The 20,762-nt window shown below is 27.7% G+C and overlaps 3 protein-coding genes across 3 annotated transcripts; all 3 read left to right on the top strand.

Annotated features, from left to right (window-relative positions):
• Positions 1–72: 72 nt before the first annotated feature.
• Positions 73–7,082, top strand: LOC122507359. The gene is made up of 3 exons (XM_043620019.1): positions 73–2,645; positions 2,781–3,592; positions 7,041–7,082. Exons 1-3 carry the CDS (start codon positions 122–124, stop codon positions 7,080–7,082), a joined length of 3,378 nt encoding a protein of 1,125 aa, XP_043475954.1. The 5' UTR covers positions 73–121.
• LOC122507360 (myb-like protein X) lies at positions 6,336–8,970 on the top strand. The gene is made up of 5 exons (XM_043620021.1): positions 6,336–7,230; positions 7,330–7,539; positions 7,765–8,010; positions 8,156–8,350; positions 8,708–8,970. Exons 1-5 carry the CDS (start codon positions 7,221–7,223, stop codon positions 8,968–8,970), a joined length of 924 nt encoding a protein of 307 aa, XP_043475956.1. The 5' UTR covers positions 6,336–7,220.
• Positions 8,971–9,331: 361 nt separating this feature from the next.
• On the top strand, positions 9,332–12,020 carry LOC122507344. Its single transcript, XM_043620005.1, has 3 exons — positions 9,332–9,448; positions 9,651–9,855; positions 11,713–12,020. The coding sequence occupies exons 2-3, from the start codon at positions 9,654–9,656 to the stop codon at positions 12,018–12,020; spliced, it is 510 nt and encodes a 169-aa protein (XP_043475940.1). The 5' UTR covers positions 9,332–9,448; positions 9,651–9,653.
• Positions 12,021–20,762: the final 8,742 nt, after the last annotated feature.

The following is a 20,762-nucleotide window of genomic DNA, read 5'->3' on the forward strand; positions in this document are numbered from 1 at the left end:
TTTTGAAGAAATCAACCCTTATACATCTATCACACAAACTCAAAAATTTGATAACAATGACATGACTAATAACTTGCTGAATAATTTTTTAATATCAGAAAATTTTTGTACTTTTAATAAAATGACAATTGAAGACAGAATAGAAGAAATAAAACGACTTCTTCGTTTAGACCATTTAAACCAAGACGAATACGATCATGTAGAAAATCTTATAAAAAATAACGCTGACAGATTTCAAATGCCTGGAGAACCTTTAGAAGCAACTAATATTTTAAGACATTCAATACCAACTACAGATGACTGCCCAATATTTTCAAGACAATACCGTTTTCCTCAAATTCACAAAGACGAAATAACTAAACAAGTAAATGAACTTTTAAAAAATAAAATAATTAAACCTTCTCAATCACCTTATAACACACCGGTATGGATCGTACCTAAAAAACCTGACTCAAGCGGAAATTTAAAATGGCGAATGGTATTAGATTTTCGAAAACTAAACGAAAAAACTATAGGTGACTCATATCCATTACCTCATATAAATGATATACTTGACTCAATTTCTTCCGCAAAATACTTTTCTGTTTTCGACCTAGCAACCGGATTTCATCATATAAGAATGAATCCCAATGACTCACACAAGACAGCTTTTTCAACACCTCATGGTCATTATGAATTTGATAGAATGCCATTTGGTTTAAAAACAGCACCCGCGACATTCCAAAGACTTATGGACTTAACATTAACTGGACTAATTGGAACAGAACTTTTTGTTTACCTTGATGACATTGTTATTTACGCAGACACACTCGAAGAACATGAAAGAAAATTTAATAATTTAGCTGAACGACTCAGAAACGCAAATCTTCATTTACAACCAGACAAATGCGAATTCTTACGACCGGAAGTAGGATACTTAGGACACATTATTGATAAAAATGGTGTTCGACCCGATCCAAGGAAAATTATTGCGGTTAAAAATTTTCCTATACCGAAAACAACAAAGAACATTAAACAATTTTTAGGATTAGCAGGATATTATAGAAGATTTATTGAAAATTTTTCTAAAATTGCACATCCACTAAACCAACTTTTAAAAAAGGATACACCTTTTATTTGGTCAGACAAACAACAATTAGCTTTTGACACATTAAAACAACATTTATGCGAAGAACCTCTTTTACAAAGACCAGATTTTTCCCAACCCTTCGTGCTTACAACAGACGCATCAGGTTACGCGATTGGAGGAATACTTTCACAAGGGAAAATAGGAAAAGACAAGCCTATTGCATATGCATCTCGAAGCTTAAGCGATACGGAAAAGAAATATGACACTTACGAGAAGGAAGCATTAGCTATTATTTTTTGCGTATCTCATTTTCGACCATATTTATACGGTAGAAAATTTACTTTAGTAACTGATCATAAACCATTAGTATGGTTTCAAAATTCGAAGGATCCTTGTTCACGTGTTTCGCGTTGGAGATTAAAATTAGCAGAATATAACTATGAAGTAGTGTACAAGGCAGGTAAAATGAACGTGAATGCAGACGCTCTTTCAAGAAATCCAATTCCTAACGAAGAAGAATTATTTAGAAATCAAAAGGTGCTCGACGATGATACATTTTTAACATTCGGGGATAATAAAAAATCAAGTGAAAATATTCACGACAGTAATAATACATCTACATTATTACTCTTATTAACTACTCTTCTTAACCCAATACTTAGTGATTACATTACAAACACACAATGGAAAACCATTCTCACTAGGGCACAACGAAAATTAGAAGAAACGGGAATTCAAGAAAAACTTACGGAAAACGTAGAAAAAATATTGCAGCCCATTATCAAGAGGTCAAGAGGTCGTCCTAAAAAATTAAAAAATAAACTTCCCATACAAGAAGACAAGGTTGGTACCAAAAGAAGAGGAAGGCCGAGGAAAGACAAGAAGCCAATCTCAGAAGCTGAAGAAGAAACTGATCCAGAATACTTCGATGAATTAAGAAGAAATAAACGACTTAAAAGGACAAAGGGGAAGAAGAAAAACAAAATCGTAATTCAAGAAAAACCAAATGAAGACAATGAAACTTACTTTTCATCCACAGAAGATGATAGTTCAAAAGAAGATGACGACATATTCGAAGAATCCCTCGATGAAGAATTTTATGAAGAAGAAAATGAAATCTTTCAAGACGCCATGGATAACGAAGAAATTTTTGAAGAAAAAGATAAAATACAAGAAAGTGAAATTGAAGAAAATAACAAAGACAAAGGGCGTAATCTAAGAAGAAAAGAAGAAATTACTCAAGCACCTCCTGTTCAAGAAAAACAATCTACGAGTAATAAAATTTTGATAGAATGTCGTGACCAATTAACAATGCGAAAAGACAATTATTTATATTTTGTAAGTACTAACGGTACCCCTCTCGACAATGGATCTAAAAGTTTAACAAAAAAATCAATTCTACCCAAATTTAATAATTTACAAAAAGGTTTAGTAAAAGAATTTAAAAAGGGAAAATATTATCATTTTGCACTTCCAATTCAAGAAAATGTCAAAGAAAACTTAACTGATACTCTAAATACAATCAAATCATGTTTTAACTCTTTACTTTCAATTAGTGATAAACTAAACATTTGCAGTATTAGTATAGCAAAAACATCTCAAATTAATCACATTCCTTGGGAAGATATTAAAATTTTAATTCAAGATATTTTTTCAAAATCTAAAACAAAATTTATAATTTGTAATGGGATTACGCAATACCCTAACAAAGAAATTAGACAACAGATATTAGAAGAAAATCATTCATCGGCAATCGGAGGCCATAAGGGAGTAACAAAAACTTTAGCTAGAATTCGTCAAAAATATTATTGGGAAAATTTAAAAACAGATATTCAAAAATACATAAACGGATGTTTACAATGTCAATTAAAGAAATTAGTTCGCGTTAAAACTAAAAATCCAATGATTATCACAGACACACCTACAACTGCTTTTGAAAAAATTTCTATGGATATTGTAGGACCTTTTAACCCTCCAACTAAATCTGGCAACACGTACATTTTAACAATTCAAGATAACTTCACAAAATACTCTTTAGCAATCCCTTTACCTAATCATCAAGCTGCTACAATAGCAGACGCATTCGTGAAAAAATTCATTTGCATATTCGGTTCACCTAAAGGCGTACTAACAGACCAGGGAAGAGACTTTTTGAGCAATTTATTAAAAAGATTAGCAAAACGTTTTAGAATTAAACAATTTCGTACAACAGCTTTTCACCCTCAATCTAATGGGTCACTCGAACGTTCGCATCATGTTTTAGCAGAATACTTAAAACAATTTATTGAGAAAAATTCTGAATGGGACGATTGGTTAGAATTAGCAATGTTTTCCTACAATACTAGCATACACGAAGGAACAAAATGCACACCATACGAACTTGTCTTTGGAAAATTAGCTCGTGAACCCTCTAGCGAATCTCCTTCTCAAAACGAAAAATTACAAACATACGATGAATATTTAACTACCTTTGTTACACAATTACACGAAATGAGAGCACAAGCAAGGGAAAATTTAATTTCGGCAAAGGAAAAATCGAAATTTTATCATGATAGAAAAATTAATCCCCTAGAAATAAAAAATGGCGACTTTGTATTTTTATTAAACGGAGGAAAAATTAAAAAACTAGAAAACCAATACTCAGGTCCTTATGAAATTTTAGAAATATTAGGAAAAGGTAATGTAAAAATTAACTTTAAAGGAAAACCTTTAATAGTCCATATTAATAGATTAAAGAAATCAAAAATTAATTCTTAACTTAACAAATATAAAACAATTATCTAATATAATTTTTTCTCGTTTCAGATCTGAGAAGCAGAACATATATTTTCAACAGGAGTACTAATCATATATTTTTTCTATTTTTCACCAATCCTTATTTAGCAATACCCATTTTCCTCACCTAGGAGGAATGTATTTTGAAAATGATAATTACCGATAAATTTATCTTTTCTGAGATACACATGAAATACAAACTCATATTTAAAACTAATTCATATTTCCAAATGATTATGGGATTCAATATTCTTTAAAAATTATTTACAAAGTCATTTTCTGTATTAAAAATACCTTCCTCCAGATTTCCACGGATATATTATAAATAAAAGATTAAAATTTTTATCAAACTAAAATTTTTTAAATTTACAATTTCTACAGTAAAACAAAGTAAATAAATAAATAAATAAATAAAAATAATTACAAAATTTTTTAAAAAATAATGCTGCAAAACTAAAAATTAATAACAAGAATAAATATTTTTAATTTGTTGATGTTCTTATCTATAAGTAGCAAGAGATTCAATTATTAAATAAATTTTGAAGTTGATAAAACGATTTTATAAAGAAAAACATGATACATGGATTTAGTAAATTCCTTTAGTAAAAACAAATCCATTTATTATGTCAATTTATTCTTTATATCTTACAAGAAGAAGATTCTTAGAAATAAATCCCTCATATATAAAATAACATATAAAAGACAATTAAATATTCAAAGTAATAAATTAGAAGAAAAGCCACTTTTATTAAATTCTTTTAACTTTCCAAATAACCTAACAAAAACTTTAATAATTAATTATATACCAGAATTTCCAAAAATTTCAAATACAACATTTAAACAATATAAAAAAATTTTTTCAGAAATAACATATATAACCTTAATAACACTTTTAACAGAAATAATTATAGCGCTATTCAGAATTCAATAAAAATATCAATAATATATGTTTAAATCTTTTAAAGAAAGTTATAAAAAAATAAAATTTCTTTTGCTTATATATAAATTTTTTTTTTTAAACTATTCTTCGAAAAGCATTGATTAAAAAAAATGGTTCCAGAAAACCAAACTTTTTATGAAAGCGAAACATTAGCTCCTATTAGATCAGCTTTTCAAGACAGACTATATAACGAACTAATACGACATATATGTTGTAGAAAAGTCACAACCAAAAACACATTTATCAAACAACAAGGGTTAATATATTGCGAAGATTGTTATCCGCTATTCGACAATGAATTAGAGATGAGACAAGACGATCATTTAATAGCATGTGCAAATATAAGCCTAGATTGCTTTAGATGCAAAGAAGTATTATACAAAGTAGTAAGAAGATCATTATTTTGTAAACAATGTTACATCGAATTAAGGGCAATACTACAAGATATAGTTTGGGAAGAAAACAATTTATTCTCAATTTAACATTAGATAAACAAAAATAATAATAACTACATATTAAATAAATAACAAAACAAAAAATATATATACATAAAGGATAATTAATTAAAATCATAAACTCACTATTCTTTACGAATAATCTTATAATAGTGACTTTATGAAATAAAGAAAAAAAAAGATGGAAAAATTATATATAAACTTTCTATTTTTTTTAAATCTTTTCTACAATTTAATAAATATTTTAACAAGAAATATGAACAATTAATATTAAATAAATCTTACTCAACCACTGTGAAGCAATTGTGCTCTATGAGTTATTAACAGATAATATTTGACGATTTGATTTCAATACTTAGTTCCCTACGACTAATAATAAAAATAATGTATAAAATATAAAAAAAAATTATGTTCAATCATTTAATGTAAACTATGTACATTGAACAATTATATTATTGTACGACTCGATCTAATACGATCTAATAACAAATAATAGACCACGAATAATTTTAACTTTTTGCAAAATATTAACAAATAATCATGTACTATTAATAATTATATTTTTTTTTTTAACAAATAATATTCTACGAATAATTTAAAAATATTAACAAATATTATTAAACAAATTATTTTTAATTAACAATTACTAAACAACTTTATTTTACATAAAATATTTTTTCAAAAATTGTTCTATGATTTAAAAAAAAAAAAAAAGAAAAAAAAAATTTTTTTTTTAAAAAAAAATTGTTCTACGATTTAAACTAAATTCTACGATTTATACAAAATTTTTAAAAAAAAAAAAAAAAAAAAAAAAATTTTTTCTACGATTTAAACAAAATTTTTCTTTTTATACAAAATGTTTTCAAAAATTGTTCTACGATTTAAACAAAATTTTTCTTTTAATACAAAATGTTTTCAAAAATTGTTCTACGATTCAAACAAAATTTTTTCTTTTTCTACGATTATTGTTCTACGATTTAAACAAAATTTTTCTTTTATACAAAATTTTTAAAAAATTGTTCTACGATTTATACAAAATTTTTCTATGACTTACTCAAAACTTTTTCAATTAACAAATAATGTTAAAACGATTTTACTCAATAATGTTAAACAAACATATTGTATTACGATTTACTAAAATATTTTGTTCTTCACAATGAACACTAGAATAATGTTTTCTTGGAATTCTTTTTCTACGATTCTACGATTTAAAAGAAAGTTAATCTTATGTATTTCGATATCGAGAATTTTAGACAAATCTTCTGCCGAAGCTTCAATCGCAAATTTTCAATTGTGCGATTGATTTAAGAGGGGAGGTGTCACATGCCACGTGTGTGACCTCTAAGTAACCTTAGACCAGACCTGTTACCAAGCAAACTTGACAAACACCCATCAATGAGCAATCTTTTTACAACCCTATTACGTCGATACACGGATGTGATCTGGGTATATAAGGCCCTAAATTTGGATCCAAAAATCAGTATCTAGTCAGCATCCAGTCAGTATCTAAATTAAATCAAAGCGATCGACATCATCTCTGTACCAGTAGTCAGTACGAATCTATACTCGTTACCTACGATTATCCCAGTCTAAGTAATACCCATCTCGTGTGTGACCGAGCCATTGTCAAACCTCCAAGCAGTAAAAATTGGAAAGGCGGTGCATCTGAACTGACTGTGGACGCACGAGCGGAGAACGGGTTTTCAGCTTCACAAAGAAGCAATAAAGGTAATTAACTAAATCTTTTCATCATATTCTTTCGATACAATTTCTATATCTAATAAACGCCTATTTGTTAAAGGTGTTTATTGGAACTGGTCTTCTCTCGGCAACATACAAATAAAGAACTTCAAGAAATCATTATATACTATTTTATAATAAATTTCATTTTAACTAATTCTTAACTTTTATTCATTGATTCTTTTTCCTCATTCCCAAATAAGATTTCTTCGGAATTTCTTATTTAAAACGAGGATAACAAATGTTAAGAGGTAAGTTACTTTTCACGTAACAATATATATATATATATATATATATATATATATATATATATATGTATATAAAAATTAATTAAATATTATTGATTTCAGAAGATAAACAATTTCTTCAGAAAATTAATGTATCTGTCGAAGGAGAAATAATTCAAAAATCAAAAAAAGGAAAAATAGATAAGATCATTAAAGAAAAATCAAATATCGATAAAGCTGCTGAAAAAATAAAAAAAAAAATGAGGATACAAACTAACAAAACTTTGGAAAAGTATATATCCACAAAACTTCCACTTCCTGGGACTTCTCAAAGTAATTCAATTAATTATTAAAAATTAAAAATAATTTTAATGCGTAATTTGTTAATTTTTTTTTAATATTTTACTAGCAATGTAAAATCATACTCATGTTAAAGCAAATTTTATCAAAGCCCTTATTTCGAAATTGTTTAATAATTTTTTAGAATTTAAAAAAAAAATAAACAAAGTTTTCTTTTAATTGTTTAGAAGCCATTAGTTTATTAAACTTTTTTTTTAGATAGAGAAAAAGATGATCAACAAGCCGACTTAATAATTAAGGAGATTGAGAAAAATAAGGAAAAAGATTTGAAAACGACAAAAAGGAAGCCAGAAGTTAACGAAGATCAAGGAATTACAAAAAGAAAAATAAATAAGAAAATTGATAATAGAAATAAAAGTGAGAAAAAGGATAGAGAATTTACGAAAAAGAAGAATGAAAACGAATATCAGGGAAAGAAAAAGAATGAAACTGTTAATAAAGAAAGTGAAACTGGATTAAAAAGAAAGCAAGATAGCAAAAATGAAGATAATGAAGAAATAGAATTGAACTGAAACTGAAACTGAATCTGAAACTGAAACTGAAATTGAAACTGAAACTGAAATTGAAACTGAAAATGAAACTGGAATAGATCAGAAAAAAGAAAACGAAGATTCAGATAATGAAAAAAGAGGAACGAAGAGAATTGAGAAAGAAGAATGTATTGAAAAAAGAACCGGTGAGACTTGTAGAAGAAGGAACAAAGAGAAAGAAGAGGAAGGAAGTCAGAAAAAAGGAATTAAGAAAATTAACGATTTACTGCAAAAAACTAGTAAAGCAGGAACAAGTAAGGAAAAAAATAGCAAACATCAAAAGTATAGAAATAGTGAAATGGAAACAATCAAAGAAAAAGAAACAATGGAAAAGAAAGATGCTAAAAAGAATGAACGAAAAGGGGACATAGAAAGGGACAATACTGAAGCTGATAAAAATAAAGTAAAGGGTCGCAAAGATCAGAAAAATGAAATAAGGGAAACTAAGAAAACTGGACCAAAATGTGACAGAGAAGAATTTAACAATGAAGTTGATAAAATTGAAAAAGATGAAAAAAAGAAAGAAGAAAATAAGATAAGAAATGAAATTAAGAAAATTAAAGGAAATGAGGAAAGAGAAAGGAAAAAAATTAAACGTAAAATTAATGTAGAAAAAGAGACCCAAAAGAAAGGAAAAGAAGATACAGATAGGAAGGAAAGTGTATCTGGAGAGGACGAAATCGAAGAGAAAAGGAATGAGGAAGAAGAAGTGGAAACTATTGAACCTATGGAATATAAGGAAATACAGGACGAAAGCGAAGCTAATAGTACAGATGAAGAAATTAAACCAAAAAAAAATGTCAAAGAGTCCAGAAGTGTTTCTTCAAACGTGATAAATATATTTGACGGATTAGGTAAAATCACATATAGTTGAAATAACTTAAAAACTCTTTCAAATAATTAAATAATTTATTTACTAAAATATTAATTGTTTATTTATGCTTTTAAGATATTTTGACATGTTGAATAATAAATAATAAATAATAAATAATAATAAATAATAATAAATAATAATAAATAATAAATAATAAATAAATTAATAATAAATTAATTAATAATAACATATAATTGAAATAACTTAAAAAATCTTTCATATAAATAAATAATTCATTTACTAAAATATTAATTGTTTATTTTTGATTTTAAAATACATTAACATGTTGTTCTTTTATAATTTTTAATAGCTTACACTTATTTTAAATTAATTATTTAATTCGAATTTGTAATTATTTTATACAGTTGTAACTCAAGATACGTTAAAAATATTGGAACGTGTAACAGAACTTGCTCGCAGTCAATGCAATTATGACAGGGTCAATGAAACTTCAAATTCAAATTCAATTGTATCACAAGTCAGTTTATTCGTATTTATACAAAGAATTTTTTATGTTTTAAATTTCAATTTTTCTAGAAGAAATTATTGTATATAAATTTTAAATGTTCTGTTTTGAAAGTTTTTTATCAGAACGTTTACTTTAATCTTTTTTAATTCAAATGCTTCATGCGATTTAAAAAAATTTTAATGTTTAAAATAATTTCTTAATTTGAAAAAAGGACATGACCCAATTATGCAAAGAGTTTCCTGTATATATTCAGTCGTCAAAATTGTTCATGATCAAGCGGTTTCGAAATAATCCAAAAGAATTAACTCGAAGATTACTCTTGCAACTGGTGGGAAAAGACGAATTATGCAATTTGACAGTCTTAGGGAAAGGGAAAAAAAAGGGAATTTCAGACGATATAAGAGAAGCTGTTTTCTGTAAGTTCATAATTTATTACAAGTGTATACTTATTTCCATCACAGGGTTGCCACAAATATTTAATTTTATTTTTCCCTGACTTTTCCCTGATTTCCAGAAAAAAAATTCACTTTTTCCCTGACTCTAAAGAATATTCTGATTCACTCTAAAAATTATTAGATACTCAAAAAAAATGTTGTATTACATTTATTTACAAACTTTTTTAATTGTAAAATTATTTAAAAACATCAATAACTTCTTTCTTAAATAAATATTTAATCATTATTATTTTTCGGTAGGAATTAAAATTCTTCAAAATATTCAAATTTAAACCTTTTTGAAATTCAACAACTTATAAGGATATTATTACAAAACATGAAGAAGACGATCACTCCGGAGTGATCGTCTTCATGTTTTGTAATAATTTAAATTGCCATAAAATTTTTTAAAATAAGTTAATTATTTACAAAAATCCTAAAAAAATCCTTCGCAAGAATTCAATTATTTTTACAAGAAGTACAATTTCACAAAAATTCAATTATTTAAAAAAAATGTAATAAAATTCGTTGCAATAATTCAATTATTTTTATAAATAATAATAAATCGATTATTTGTTTATTCATTTTTAAATCAACTTTTATTAGAAAATTCTAAAAAAATTCAATTATTTAAATTAAAAAATAAATAATTTTTTGAATAATTGAATGTTTGTTAAAATTGAATTCTCATAAAGAATTTTATAATAATGGAATTATTTTGAATTGATTTATTAAAAATTGAATAATTGAATTCCTACAAAATTTTGACAAGAATTTTATTAAAATTCTTAAATATAATTGAATTTCGATAAAGAATTTTATTATTTATAAAGATAATTGAAATTTTGACAAGAATTTTTAAAAATTTTTTGAACATAATTGAATTTTGGAGAAGAATTTTATTATTTTGAAAATAATTTAATTCTTCGAACGAATTTTATTCAAGTTTATAGAAGTAATTGAATTTCGGTGAAGAATTTTATTATTTATAAAAATAATTGAATTCATGAAAATATTTTATAAAAATCTTTTTATATAATTTATATTTTTCGAAAAATTTTATGAAATTTTGTATTTTAAATAATTGAATTCCTGTGAAAATTTTTTACTTATGAAAATAATTGAATTATTTCAAAGAAATTTATTAAATATTGAATAATTGAATTCCTGTGGAATTTTGACAAGAATTTTATTAGAATTTTTAAAAATAATTGAATTTCGATGAAGAATTTTATTATTTATAAAGATGATTGAAATTTTGACGACAATTTTTTTTTAATTTTTGAACATAATTGAAATTTTGCGAAGAATTTTTTTAACTTTTGAAAATAATTGAATTTCTGTAATCATTTGTAACTTTTCCAAAATCCAATTTTTTTAGTATTTTTAACTCAAATTCTTCTATCAATCTAGTATTTATGAAAATTGTAAAAATTATTTATAAAATAATTTGTAAGTCATAATTTTATGATAGTTTTTGAAAAATTAAGTATTTAAAAAGAAATTATTGTCAGAAATTGAAAAAATTGAAGGTTTTGTATTAAAATTCGAGGTAATTTCATAATTTACGAGGCAAAAAGGAAAAAAATTCAAAGTTTTCTCATGAATTTTAAAAATTCAATTTTTTGCAGTACTTTTAGTAAAAATCCCTGACTTTTCCCTGATTTCCCTGACTTCCCTGACCTGTGGCAACCCTGCATCAATATAAAACATATATAATTGTTGCAAAAAATATTTCTTTTAATTATGCAAAATATTTTCCAAAGACAGTAACTTTTTTTATTTAACGATCGCCTTTTCTTTAAATAATTAAATCAATTCTTTGATTTTTATGTATAGTATACATTACAAGAAAAAGGACAAATAAAGATGAACCATTCACTGTTCAACAATATCATACTGCTATTAACAATATGTGCGGAACAATTCGAAACCCTAGATCAAAAACTAATAATAAACGTTCAAGAAAAACTAAAACCCCGGAAGCAGACAGTTCAACAAATGAAGAAGATTCTGACGACCAAATGGAAAGAAAGAAACGAAATAAACGTTCAAGAAAAACTGAAACCCCGGAAGCAGACAGTTCAACAAATGGAGAAGATTCTGACGAGCAAATGGAAAGAAAAAAACAAAAAAAATTAATTTAAAAAAAGATAAACCACGTTAAAAAATAAGTTTAAAAAATTTAACATTAATTATATAATTTATTTAATATGCGCAATGAAGATTAATTTATAAACATTACAATTTAAAGGCAAATATTATAATTTTTAAATTAATTTGAAATATTATTAGAATATTATTTAAATCTCGCAAATTTAAGGATTAAAAATATCCTTTACTATTTGATAAGAATTTAACAATAATAAATATTTTGAATCTTATTTTAAGGCGTAATGTATATTTTTTCTTTGTTTAGTTAATGAGATTTAATTGATTGTTAAAATTTTCTAAATTCTATGTTTTTTTAATGATTGGCTCGATTTTAGCAATTGTGCAAAAATTAAACAATTTCAAGATATAAAATTTGTTCAATGCTTGATTGATGACTTTTAAACTAATGTTCAAAAACATTTTAATTTTATGTTTTTCAGTTTGTTAGAGAGATTTTAGCATTGCTCTAAAAACTTCAACATAAAAAAGTTCCCGGCAATGAGAAAAAATTATATATATGTATATGAATTATAAATTCTACAATTTTTAATATAAACATTTTTCCAATGGTTCTCCAGATATTTTCAATGGTTAAAAATTAGAAAAAATTTTAATATTAATAATTTCCCAATAGTTAAGAAGTTTTTGCCAATCTTAGGTTTGAAGAAATCTTTAGCTTGGACCATGGGAAAGGGACATGAGCAATAGTTGCTCATATTTTGACAATTGTCGAAAACTGTGGGTAAAATCGTTTTTACTTTTGTTTAATATTTTACCCAATGTTCATTAGATTTTACCCATTATTACATTTCCACGCGGGATATGACTGAAAAAATGTCCAATTTTGATACATTTCGCTTAAAGTCTGTAATAATAACAAATTGTTTACATTATAGAACAGTATGAAGCTAGAATTTCTTAAAAGTGACTTCAAATTCGTAATCAGATATGCTAAAAACACCCGAGTAACACTTTTTAATTAAATCTGATCAAATTTAAAAAATTTTCCACCATATTGGATTCATCATTTTCAAGTTCTACAAAGTAACTTTATATTCATAATCTGCGACCCTAAAAGCCCCCGAGTAACACGTTTTAAGGGAATAGGATAAATTTGAAAATTTTTTCTTCATATTGGATCCGCCATTTTGAATTTTTAAAAAGTGACTTTAGACTACCCGTCAAAATTGAGAGACCACCCATTTTCAGTCGAATGAAAATCGTTTTAAAACATAAAATTTATTGAAACTAAAATTTTTTTCTGCTCATTTTTTTAAAGATGATAAAATTTTGAACAGAAGAAGATATTTCAGAAGTCGTTTGGCCAATAATTCATTTAGATATTTTTAAAAAATCGCCATTTTCAATGTTTTACAAAAATTTGAATAACTTCTAAAATAAAAACTTGAACCAAAAAAATATAAAAAATTTGAAACATTCTTATTTACAGAAAAATAATTTTTAAAATTCAAACGTATTTTTTTTATTAAATTTTCTTGAAAAATCTACACCACACTGAGAGAAATGGATAGTCAGATTTTGATGTTAAAAAGATGATGTTACACGATACTATCATTATGCTACTGCCAACCATCACAGATGCTAAAAAAAATATAGTTATGCTACCCCTTACTACCAAGATGTTACTCCTGATGATATTGATGGTAACGGTGACTATCTAGATAGCTGTCTGTATACGTAGCATTAAAGATGGTCACCCTAACCACAATTATGTTACCCACTACTATAAATTTCTCTCCGTGCACATAATGTTTTATATATTTTCTAAAATAGTTTTTAGTACAGAAAAATTGTTCCAAATTTTTTGAATTTTTTTGTTCCAACTTTGACGGCCTGCATTTTCTAGGAAAAAAATTACACGTTAATGCCTATAAGTAATTCTTATAGTGTAGCAAATGACCTAAAAAATAAGCTTAAGATCATTAAAAAGCGTTCATTATTTTAAAAGTTATTCAAATTTTTGTAAGACATTGAAAATGACAATTTTTTAAAAATATCTAAATAAAATATTGGCCAAATCACTTCTAAAAGATCTTGTTCTTTTCAAAATTTTATCATCTTTCAAAAAATAAGAAGCAAAATATTTTAGTTTCCATACATTTTATGTTTTAAAATGTTTTTCAATCACCTGAAAACGGATGGTCTCTCAATTTTGACCGGTAGTCTAGATTCGTAATCAGCGACCCTAAAAACCACCGAGTAACAAGTTTTAATCGAATCTGATAAAATTTTAATTTTGTCCGTGCGGAATGTCCCATATATATTTAGTTATTTTAAAATAGTTATTTATGATACAAGTGCGTAAAATCGTTGATTATACGAGTGTGACGTTTGCAGCTCGAGCCGAAGGCGAGTGCTGCAAGTCACACAAGTATAATCTGATTTACGCACGAGTGCCATACGAAATTTTTTGCAACACTACAACAACTAATCTTGCAGCAATATTGCCAATATTACTGTAAGTTTAGGTGTAGTGGGGGCACTGTTAAATGAAGTTTTCTAGAAACTAAAATAAAAAAATGTGATTGCAAATTGTTGTTTAAAAGCTTAACTTCATTGTTTCTCATCAAACAGTCACAAGAATACGTTAAGTAACCATTTTACGCACTAAAAATCACTTTACACACTGCTAGCGGTGTGTAAAGTAAAACTTTACACACCGCTATAAAAAGAAGTACTTTACACACAGTTTTCTGTGTGTAAAATCCAATTTTACAGGTTAGTGTTGCAAAAAAATTATTTTATTGATGCAAATAAATATTTATTTGAATTAAAATCCATGCATTACTGAATCAAGTAATTGACCTAATTGATTTAAAGCAATATTTATTAGATTCAATTATTCCATTCATTTGACTTAAATAATTCGAATTTGCTACAAATAACTATTTTTTTGATACTACAAATTAAAATTTTTATATCAAGGGCAGTTCCAATTTTTTATAACATTAAAAAAAAGTTAAGAAAAATTAAATTTTCAATAATTTGTTTAAACAATAATTTTTTATTGTTAAAAAAATATACTAAGGACATCCTGGAGTTTCCTAAAAAATTTTAATAAAATTCATTGTAAAAGTTCCATTATTTCTATAAATAACAAGAATTCAATTATATCCAACACAAGAATTCGATTATTTTCACAAATTTTTCTTAATTCAATAATTTGTATTTCTATTATATTTTAATAAAATTTCCAAAAAGAATTTAATTATCTAAAAACATTTTGACAAAATTCTACAAGAATATTCAATTATTTTCTAAAAGAATTAAACTTTCATAAGAATTGAAATATTAAAAATAGAATTTATCTAAATTGTTATTAAAAAATCAATTATTTAAAACTTTTTTTATAAAATCCTCGCAATAATTCAATTTTAATAAATTTTCTCGAAAAATGTAATTATTGAAATTATTCTTAAAAATTAGATTAAAATTCATCAAAAGAACTCAATTATTAATTTAATAATATGCAATTATATACAAAATTAATATTAATATGTACATATACTACTTATATGTATATTTTAACAATGAAGATGCTATTCAATAAATAATAAAATTTCAAATATTATAATAATAATGTGTAATAATAAATATATATGTAAGGAGAAATAAATAAGATGACAAGCGAGCGTTAGCGAGCGAGGTGTATGTCGCTAGTTGGAATAGAAATTTTTGTCTTAATTATTGCTTATTTTGCATAAAAGTTTTGTTTTGACAGTTAGATCTTGCTCTGCTGTTGGGTTTTTGTGCAAAGTAAAATTTATTTATTGAATTTTTTTTCTCATTTAGTTTTGTCATGTTTTTTGAACTTATCACTTGTCTAAAGAAAAATTATTAACTTAAACATATTGAATTTTTTTTCTGTAATTAACAATTATAAATAGCTGAATTCGACTTTGCCTAATACGCGAAATTTTTCGGGTATAAATGCAGATCAGTTAAAATCATTATCGCGTAATAGTACCGGAAGTCTTTACGATTTTGCAATGAGATCTACGATTGGAAGGGGAAATGGTAGAAGTGACACCCCCTCTCTTTACGTTACATCTGCAATGCATCGTCGAATAGACTCATTGGAAGAAGTCTTGATTGCGTTGGCGGCTAAATTCGATCAAGTTCCAAATATCGTAAGCTCTCGGGGTAACTTACGCTCTGAAAGGGGAGAAGCGCGAATAATAGAACAATCTTTTTCCTCCGACGAATAATTGATCGATATTGATTCGCGTAAAAATAAACAACCGTCAGTTCACCCTCGATCTTCGGTTAATCATACCCAAAATGAACAATTAGTTCAAAATCGTGGTGACTTAAATTCGGTTCGACAGATCGAGCGAATTGAAAACGATTCAAGACGCGTACGTTTCGACACTGTTCCTGGGTCGCTAAATGAAAATTTTCGATCTATTAATAACGGAATAGAGGGCGCTGGGAACTCGCGTGCGAATTCAGAACCGAATATTGAAAACTCTACCCCTCGTTTAATCCGAGTAATGGTTAGTAAGCCGTTGACAGACGGAACTTTGATCGACGAAGAAATTTTCGTAAATGAAGATCAGTATAGTCAAATGATCGATTATTTAAGGCATAACGTTATTCAAGTTAATAAGAACGTGAATCGTGATTTGGGGTATTCCGGTTATAATTTTGATATTCCTGATCGTGATTTGTCAAGATCAATTTATCGTAGAATAGGTTCAATGTTTCCATGGAATAATAGTGACATTAGAGAGGATGAACAAATTGGACAAAATCATTTTATGTCTGCGGATCAAAATCGATTTAGAGGTTTTCTTCGAATAGATCACAGAATAGATTAATTCCTCCGTATTGTTCAGCTTCTGCGGAGAATTCAAGTTCTATTCAGATCGGTCAAATAGTAAATTCTTGAAATATTTCCTTCCCTAGATCAGATAAAGATCCAGTACAATTTTTTACTCATCCTAAAGGACTATTTAAGTACGAGGGGTATAGATAAGAATTTATTTATTTTTGATCAGATTTATCTTATTATTTTATTTGACTTAATTTAACATATTTTTATTCTTAAATTTCAATATAAAAATTCTATTCGTCTCAACTAAAGTAGAGTTGGCTCTTAGTTGAATAACCAACTCATCAAAAATAATATTATTAGTTGTTTCTTATGGTGAAAACATTCTTGCAAATTATATTTGTAAATAAAAAATTAATTTATTTTGCTATTTAGAAAACATATTTTGGATAAATGAAAAAGAAAGAAAGAAAATTTTGTGTATATAGAAAAGTTTATTTTAATAAATTTATGTTGGTTAGAGTAATTTAACTTTTTTCCAGGTTGTTAAATACAACGTGGCACAATAAAACAAATGACGGAAGGTTGGAAAACAGGTGAAAAGTTAAAGGGGTAAGAGAAAATCGTTTAATAGGAGACTGAAGAATAGTTTATAAGCTTCTCGTTTCGAAGGATCCTTTCGACGAAAACGACGATGTCGACGACAACTCCCATCTCATTCAACAATACTCTGGAACTCTGGTGGGTCTCCGATGTAACGAATTTGAGATTACGTTCCCGTTTACTTTTAATCAAGCACTAGTCGCACGATGAAAGTTTTCTTCGGGGAAAATGAAACGAAGCACTCTTTTCTGTCGACAGGCAGAGCGTCACATCTAGAAACTCGTTTGACGATAGTTCATTTATTAAGAAAAGAGCCGGATTTTATCTCTTAGTACATCATACGAATACTTTTTTCACCTCTCTAGAAACAGAATTTTCCAGTTGAGCATGAAATAAATCTACCGACAATGGACACTATATTCAGAAACAAGTTTTATATTTTTTCCTCCTCCTTCTTTTTTACTTTCTTTTCTTCTTGAGTGCAAAATTAGTCCCGGAATGAATTGTCTATTATTAAGTATTAAAAATACTTTGTAAATTTTAAAGGTACCGTATTGCTCATTAACCACCTACAATTTTGTATAAAAGTTCTTAATGAGTCTCTAGGGAACGCGTTTTTAAAATTAGCTATTCTTTTTAAATATGTATTCTTTAAGTGGTCTTTGAAATTGATAATTATCACAGGTCAACAAAAAAAGGCTTACTTTTTTTTTATGAGATATCGAAGTGGTTTCCTATGTATTTTTGGACGCTGAACACGATCCCGACTTCCAAAATGGCCCATCACGTCAGGATTTTGAGAAAAGTGGGGGTAAAGACCCAAAAAACGTGTTTTTAAGGATTTTCAGTATTTTTTTTCTCCCTAACCTGACGTGTCAGAGACTTCTACATAGTCTTAAATTAAAGCTTGAATCGAGCACTACAAGACCCATATCCATAAGACCGAAAAAAATTAAAAATTTTTTCAAAAAATGGGGTTGAAGACACCAAAAATCTGTGTTTTTGGATTGATTTAATAGATTTTTTTAAGTTGCTTGGATTCGCTTGAAAATTGTTACTTGGGGGGTTTTGGGGTCGCTGATTACGAATCCGGTATTAGTTTTCAAAAATTCAAAATGGCGGATCCAAGATGGCGGATGCAAAAATTTAAAATTCATCGGAATCGCTTGAAAATTGTTACTTGGGGGTTTTTGGGGTCGCTGATTACGAATCCGGTATTAATTTTTAAAAATTCAAAATGGCGGATCCAAGATGGCGGATGTTAAAATTTAAAATTCATCGGAATCGCTTGAAAATGGTTACTTGGGGGTTTTTGAGGTCGCTGATTACAAATCCGGTATTAGTTTTCAAAAATTTAAAATTGCGGATCTAAGATGGCGGATGTTAAAATTTAAAATTCATCGGAATCGCTTGAAAATGGTTAGTTGGGGTTTTTTGAGGTAGCTGATTACGAATTCGGTATTAGTTTTCAAAAATTTAAAATTGCGGATCCAAGTTTTTTGACTAACCAGCGAAGGTAAGACTTGTGTGAGTCTAACCACCAAAGGTAAGACTAGTTTGTGCCTAACCAGCAAAGGTAAGGCTAGTGTGAGTCCAACCAGCAAAGGTAAGACTAGTGTGATTCCAACCACCAAAGGTAAGACTTATTTGGGACCAACCAGCAAAGGTAAGGCTAGTGTGAGTCCAACTAGCAAATGTAAGACTAGTGTGATTCCAACCACCAAAGGTAAGACTTATTTGGGACCAACCACCAAAGGTAAGACTAGTTTGTGCCCAACCAGCAAAGGTAAGGCTAGTGTGAGTCCAACCAGCAAAGGTAAGACTAGTGTGATTCCAACCACCAAAGGTAAGACTTATTTGGGACCAACCACCAAAGGTAAGACTAGTTTGAGCCCAACCAGCAAAAGTAAGGCTAGTGTGAGTCCAACCACCTAAGGTAAGACTAGTTTGGGACCAACCAGCAAAGTTAAGACTAGTGTGAGTCCGACAAGGGAAGATTATTTTAGAGAAATGTCAACTCTAATTAAAATTCAGTGGTATCGTCTTCGTTTTTTGTCGAAACTGAGAGATTTTGATTGTCTTTTGTATGATTGGCTTGAGTCATCTCTATCTAGGTTCCAGCAGTAATCAGCGAGCATAACCGAGTTCCATCGTCCTTGATATCTGCTTTCCATGTTCTTGATATCCTGATGGAAGCGTTCCCCTTGTTCTTCGCTCACATCACCCAAATTGTCTGGGAAAAAATTTAAGTGGGAGTTCAGAAAATGAAGCTTTAAGTTCATATTGCATTTATGGTTTTTGAAAGCTTTTAGCATATTTCGAACAAGGTCTTTAAAGTTGTCTTCCTTGTTGTTGCCCAGAAACCCTTTAACAACTTTTTTAAAACATTGCCAAGCATCTTTCTCTTTCGACGTCATTGTCTTTTCAAATTCATTGTCTTTCATCAATGCTCGGATTTGGGGACCAACAAAAACACCTTCTTTGATTTTTGCGTCACTCAATTTTGGAAATTTCTTTTTCAGATAAAGGAAACAATCGCCTTCTTTGTTTAGTGCTTTAACGTACTGCTTCATGTATCCCAGTTTTAAATGAAGGCCTGGAAACAGAATGTCATTCCTATCAACTAAAGACACATTTAGAACATTTTTTGTACCTGGTTTTAGTGACTTTCGAAGTGGCCAATTTTTCTTAATCCAATGTTGATCTCTTGCTCTGCTGTCCCATTCACAAATAAAACAAGGGAATTTAGTAAACCCGGCTTGCTGTCCCAATACCATACCAATTACTTTCAAGTCCCCGCAAATTTTCCATTGATATTTTTCATATTGAACACATTCGAATATGGTTTTCATGTTTGTATAATTTTCTTTTAAATGGACTGAGTGAAATATGGGAATCGATGCATATTTGTTACCGTTATTTAACAGAACACCTTTTAAGCTTTTTTGGGACGCATCAATGAAAAACCGCCAATCTTTAGAATCATACCTGATTCCAAACTCTTCTATTAATCCTTGAACATTATTGCAATAGGACATAGAATCTTTGTCAGAAAAAAAATCAATGAATTTTCCCTCTCGCTTTCTGTAAAGACTAATCGACACATTTGGTTGAAGGAAACTACGTTCTTTTAATCTCGAGCCTAATAACTCTGCTTTTTCTTTTGGTAAATCCAATTCTCTTACAAGATCATTTAATGCAGATTGACTATACAAATTAGAATTGCTATCATCACAATCTTCAGAAACATCATGATCTTCAAAATCATCATCATCATAATCATCATCATCATCATCATCATTAACATCGATACAATCGTATGATGTTTCTTCATTTA

This window comes from Leptopilina heterotoma, unplaced genomic scaffold (genome assembly GCF_015476425.1).
Source record: "Leptopilina heterotoma isolate Lh14 unplaced genomic scaffold, ASM1547642v1 Lhet_462, whole genome shotgun sequence".
Taxonomy (NCBI): Eukaryota; Metazoa; Arthropoda; class Insecta; order Hymenoptera; family Figitidae; genus Leptopilina; species Leptopilina heterotoma.

Excerpts from the sequence above, each read along its gene's own strand:
- LOC122507359 (XM_043620019.1), top strand. The coding sequence starts at position 122 with ATGACAATTGAAGACAGAATAGAAGAAATAAAACGACTTCTTCGTTTA. Across the intron at positions 2,646-2,780 it reads TGATAAACTAAACATTTGCA|AAATTAGACAACAGATATTA; the intron begins GTATTAGTATAG and ends ACCCTAACAAAG. Across the intron at positions 3,593-7,040 it reads CAAGGGAAAATTTAATTTCG|GTGTTTATTGGAACTGGTCT; the intron begins GCAAAGGAAAAA and ends TATTTGTTAAAG.
- LOC122507360 (XM_043620021.1), top strand. Across the intron at positions 7,540-7,764 it reads ACTTCCTGGGACTTCTCAAA|ATAGAGAAAAAGATGATCAA; the intron begins GTAATTCAATTA and ends CTTTTTTTTTAG. Across the intron at positions 8,351-8,707 it reads AACTAGTAAAGCAGGAACAA|AAAAAGAGACCCAAAAGAAA; the intron begins GTAAGGAAAAAA and ends AAATTAATGTAG.
- LOC122507344 (XM_043620005.1), top strand. The coding sequence starts at position 9,654 with ATGACCCAATTATGCAAAGAGTTTCCTGTATATATTCAGTCGTCAAAA. Across the intron at positions 9,856-11,712 it reads TATAAGAGAAGCTGTTTTCT|TATACATTACAAGAAAAAGG; the intron begins GTAAGTTCATAA and ends TTTTATGTATAG.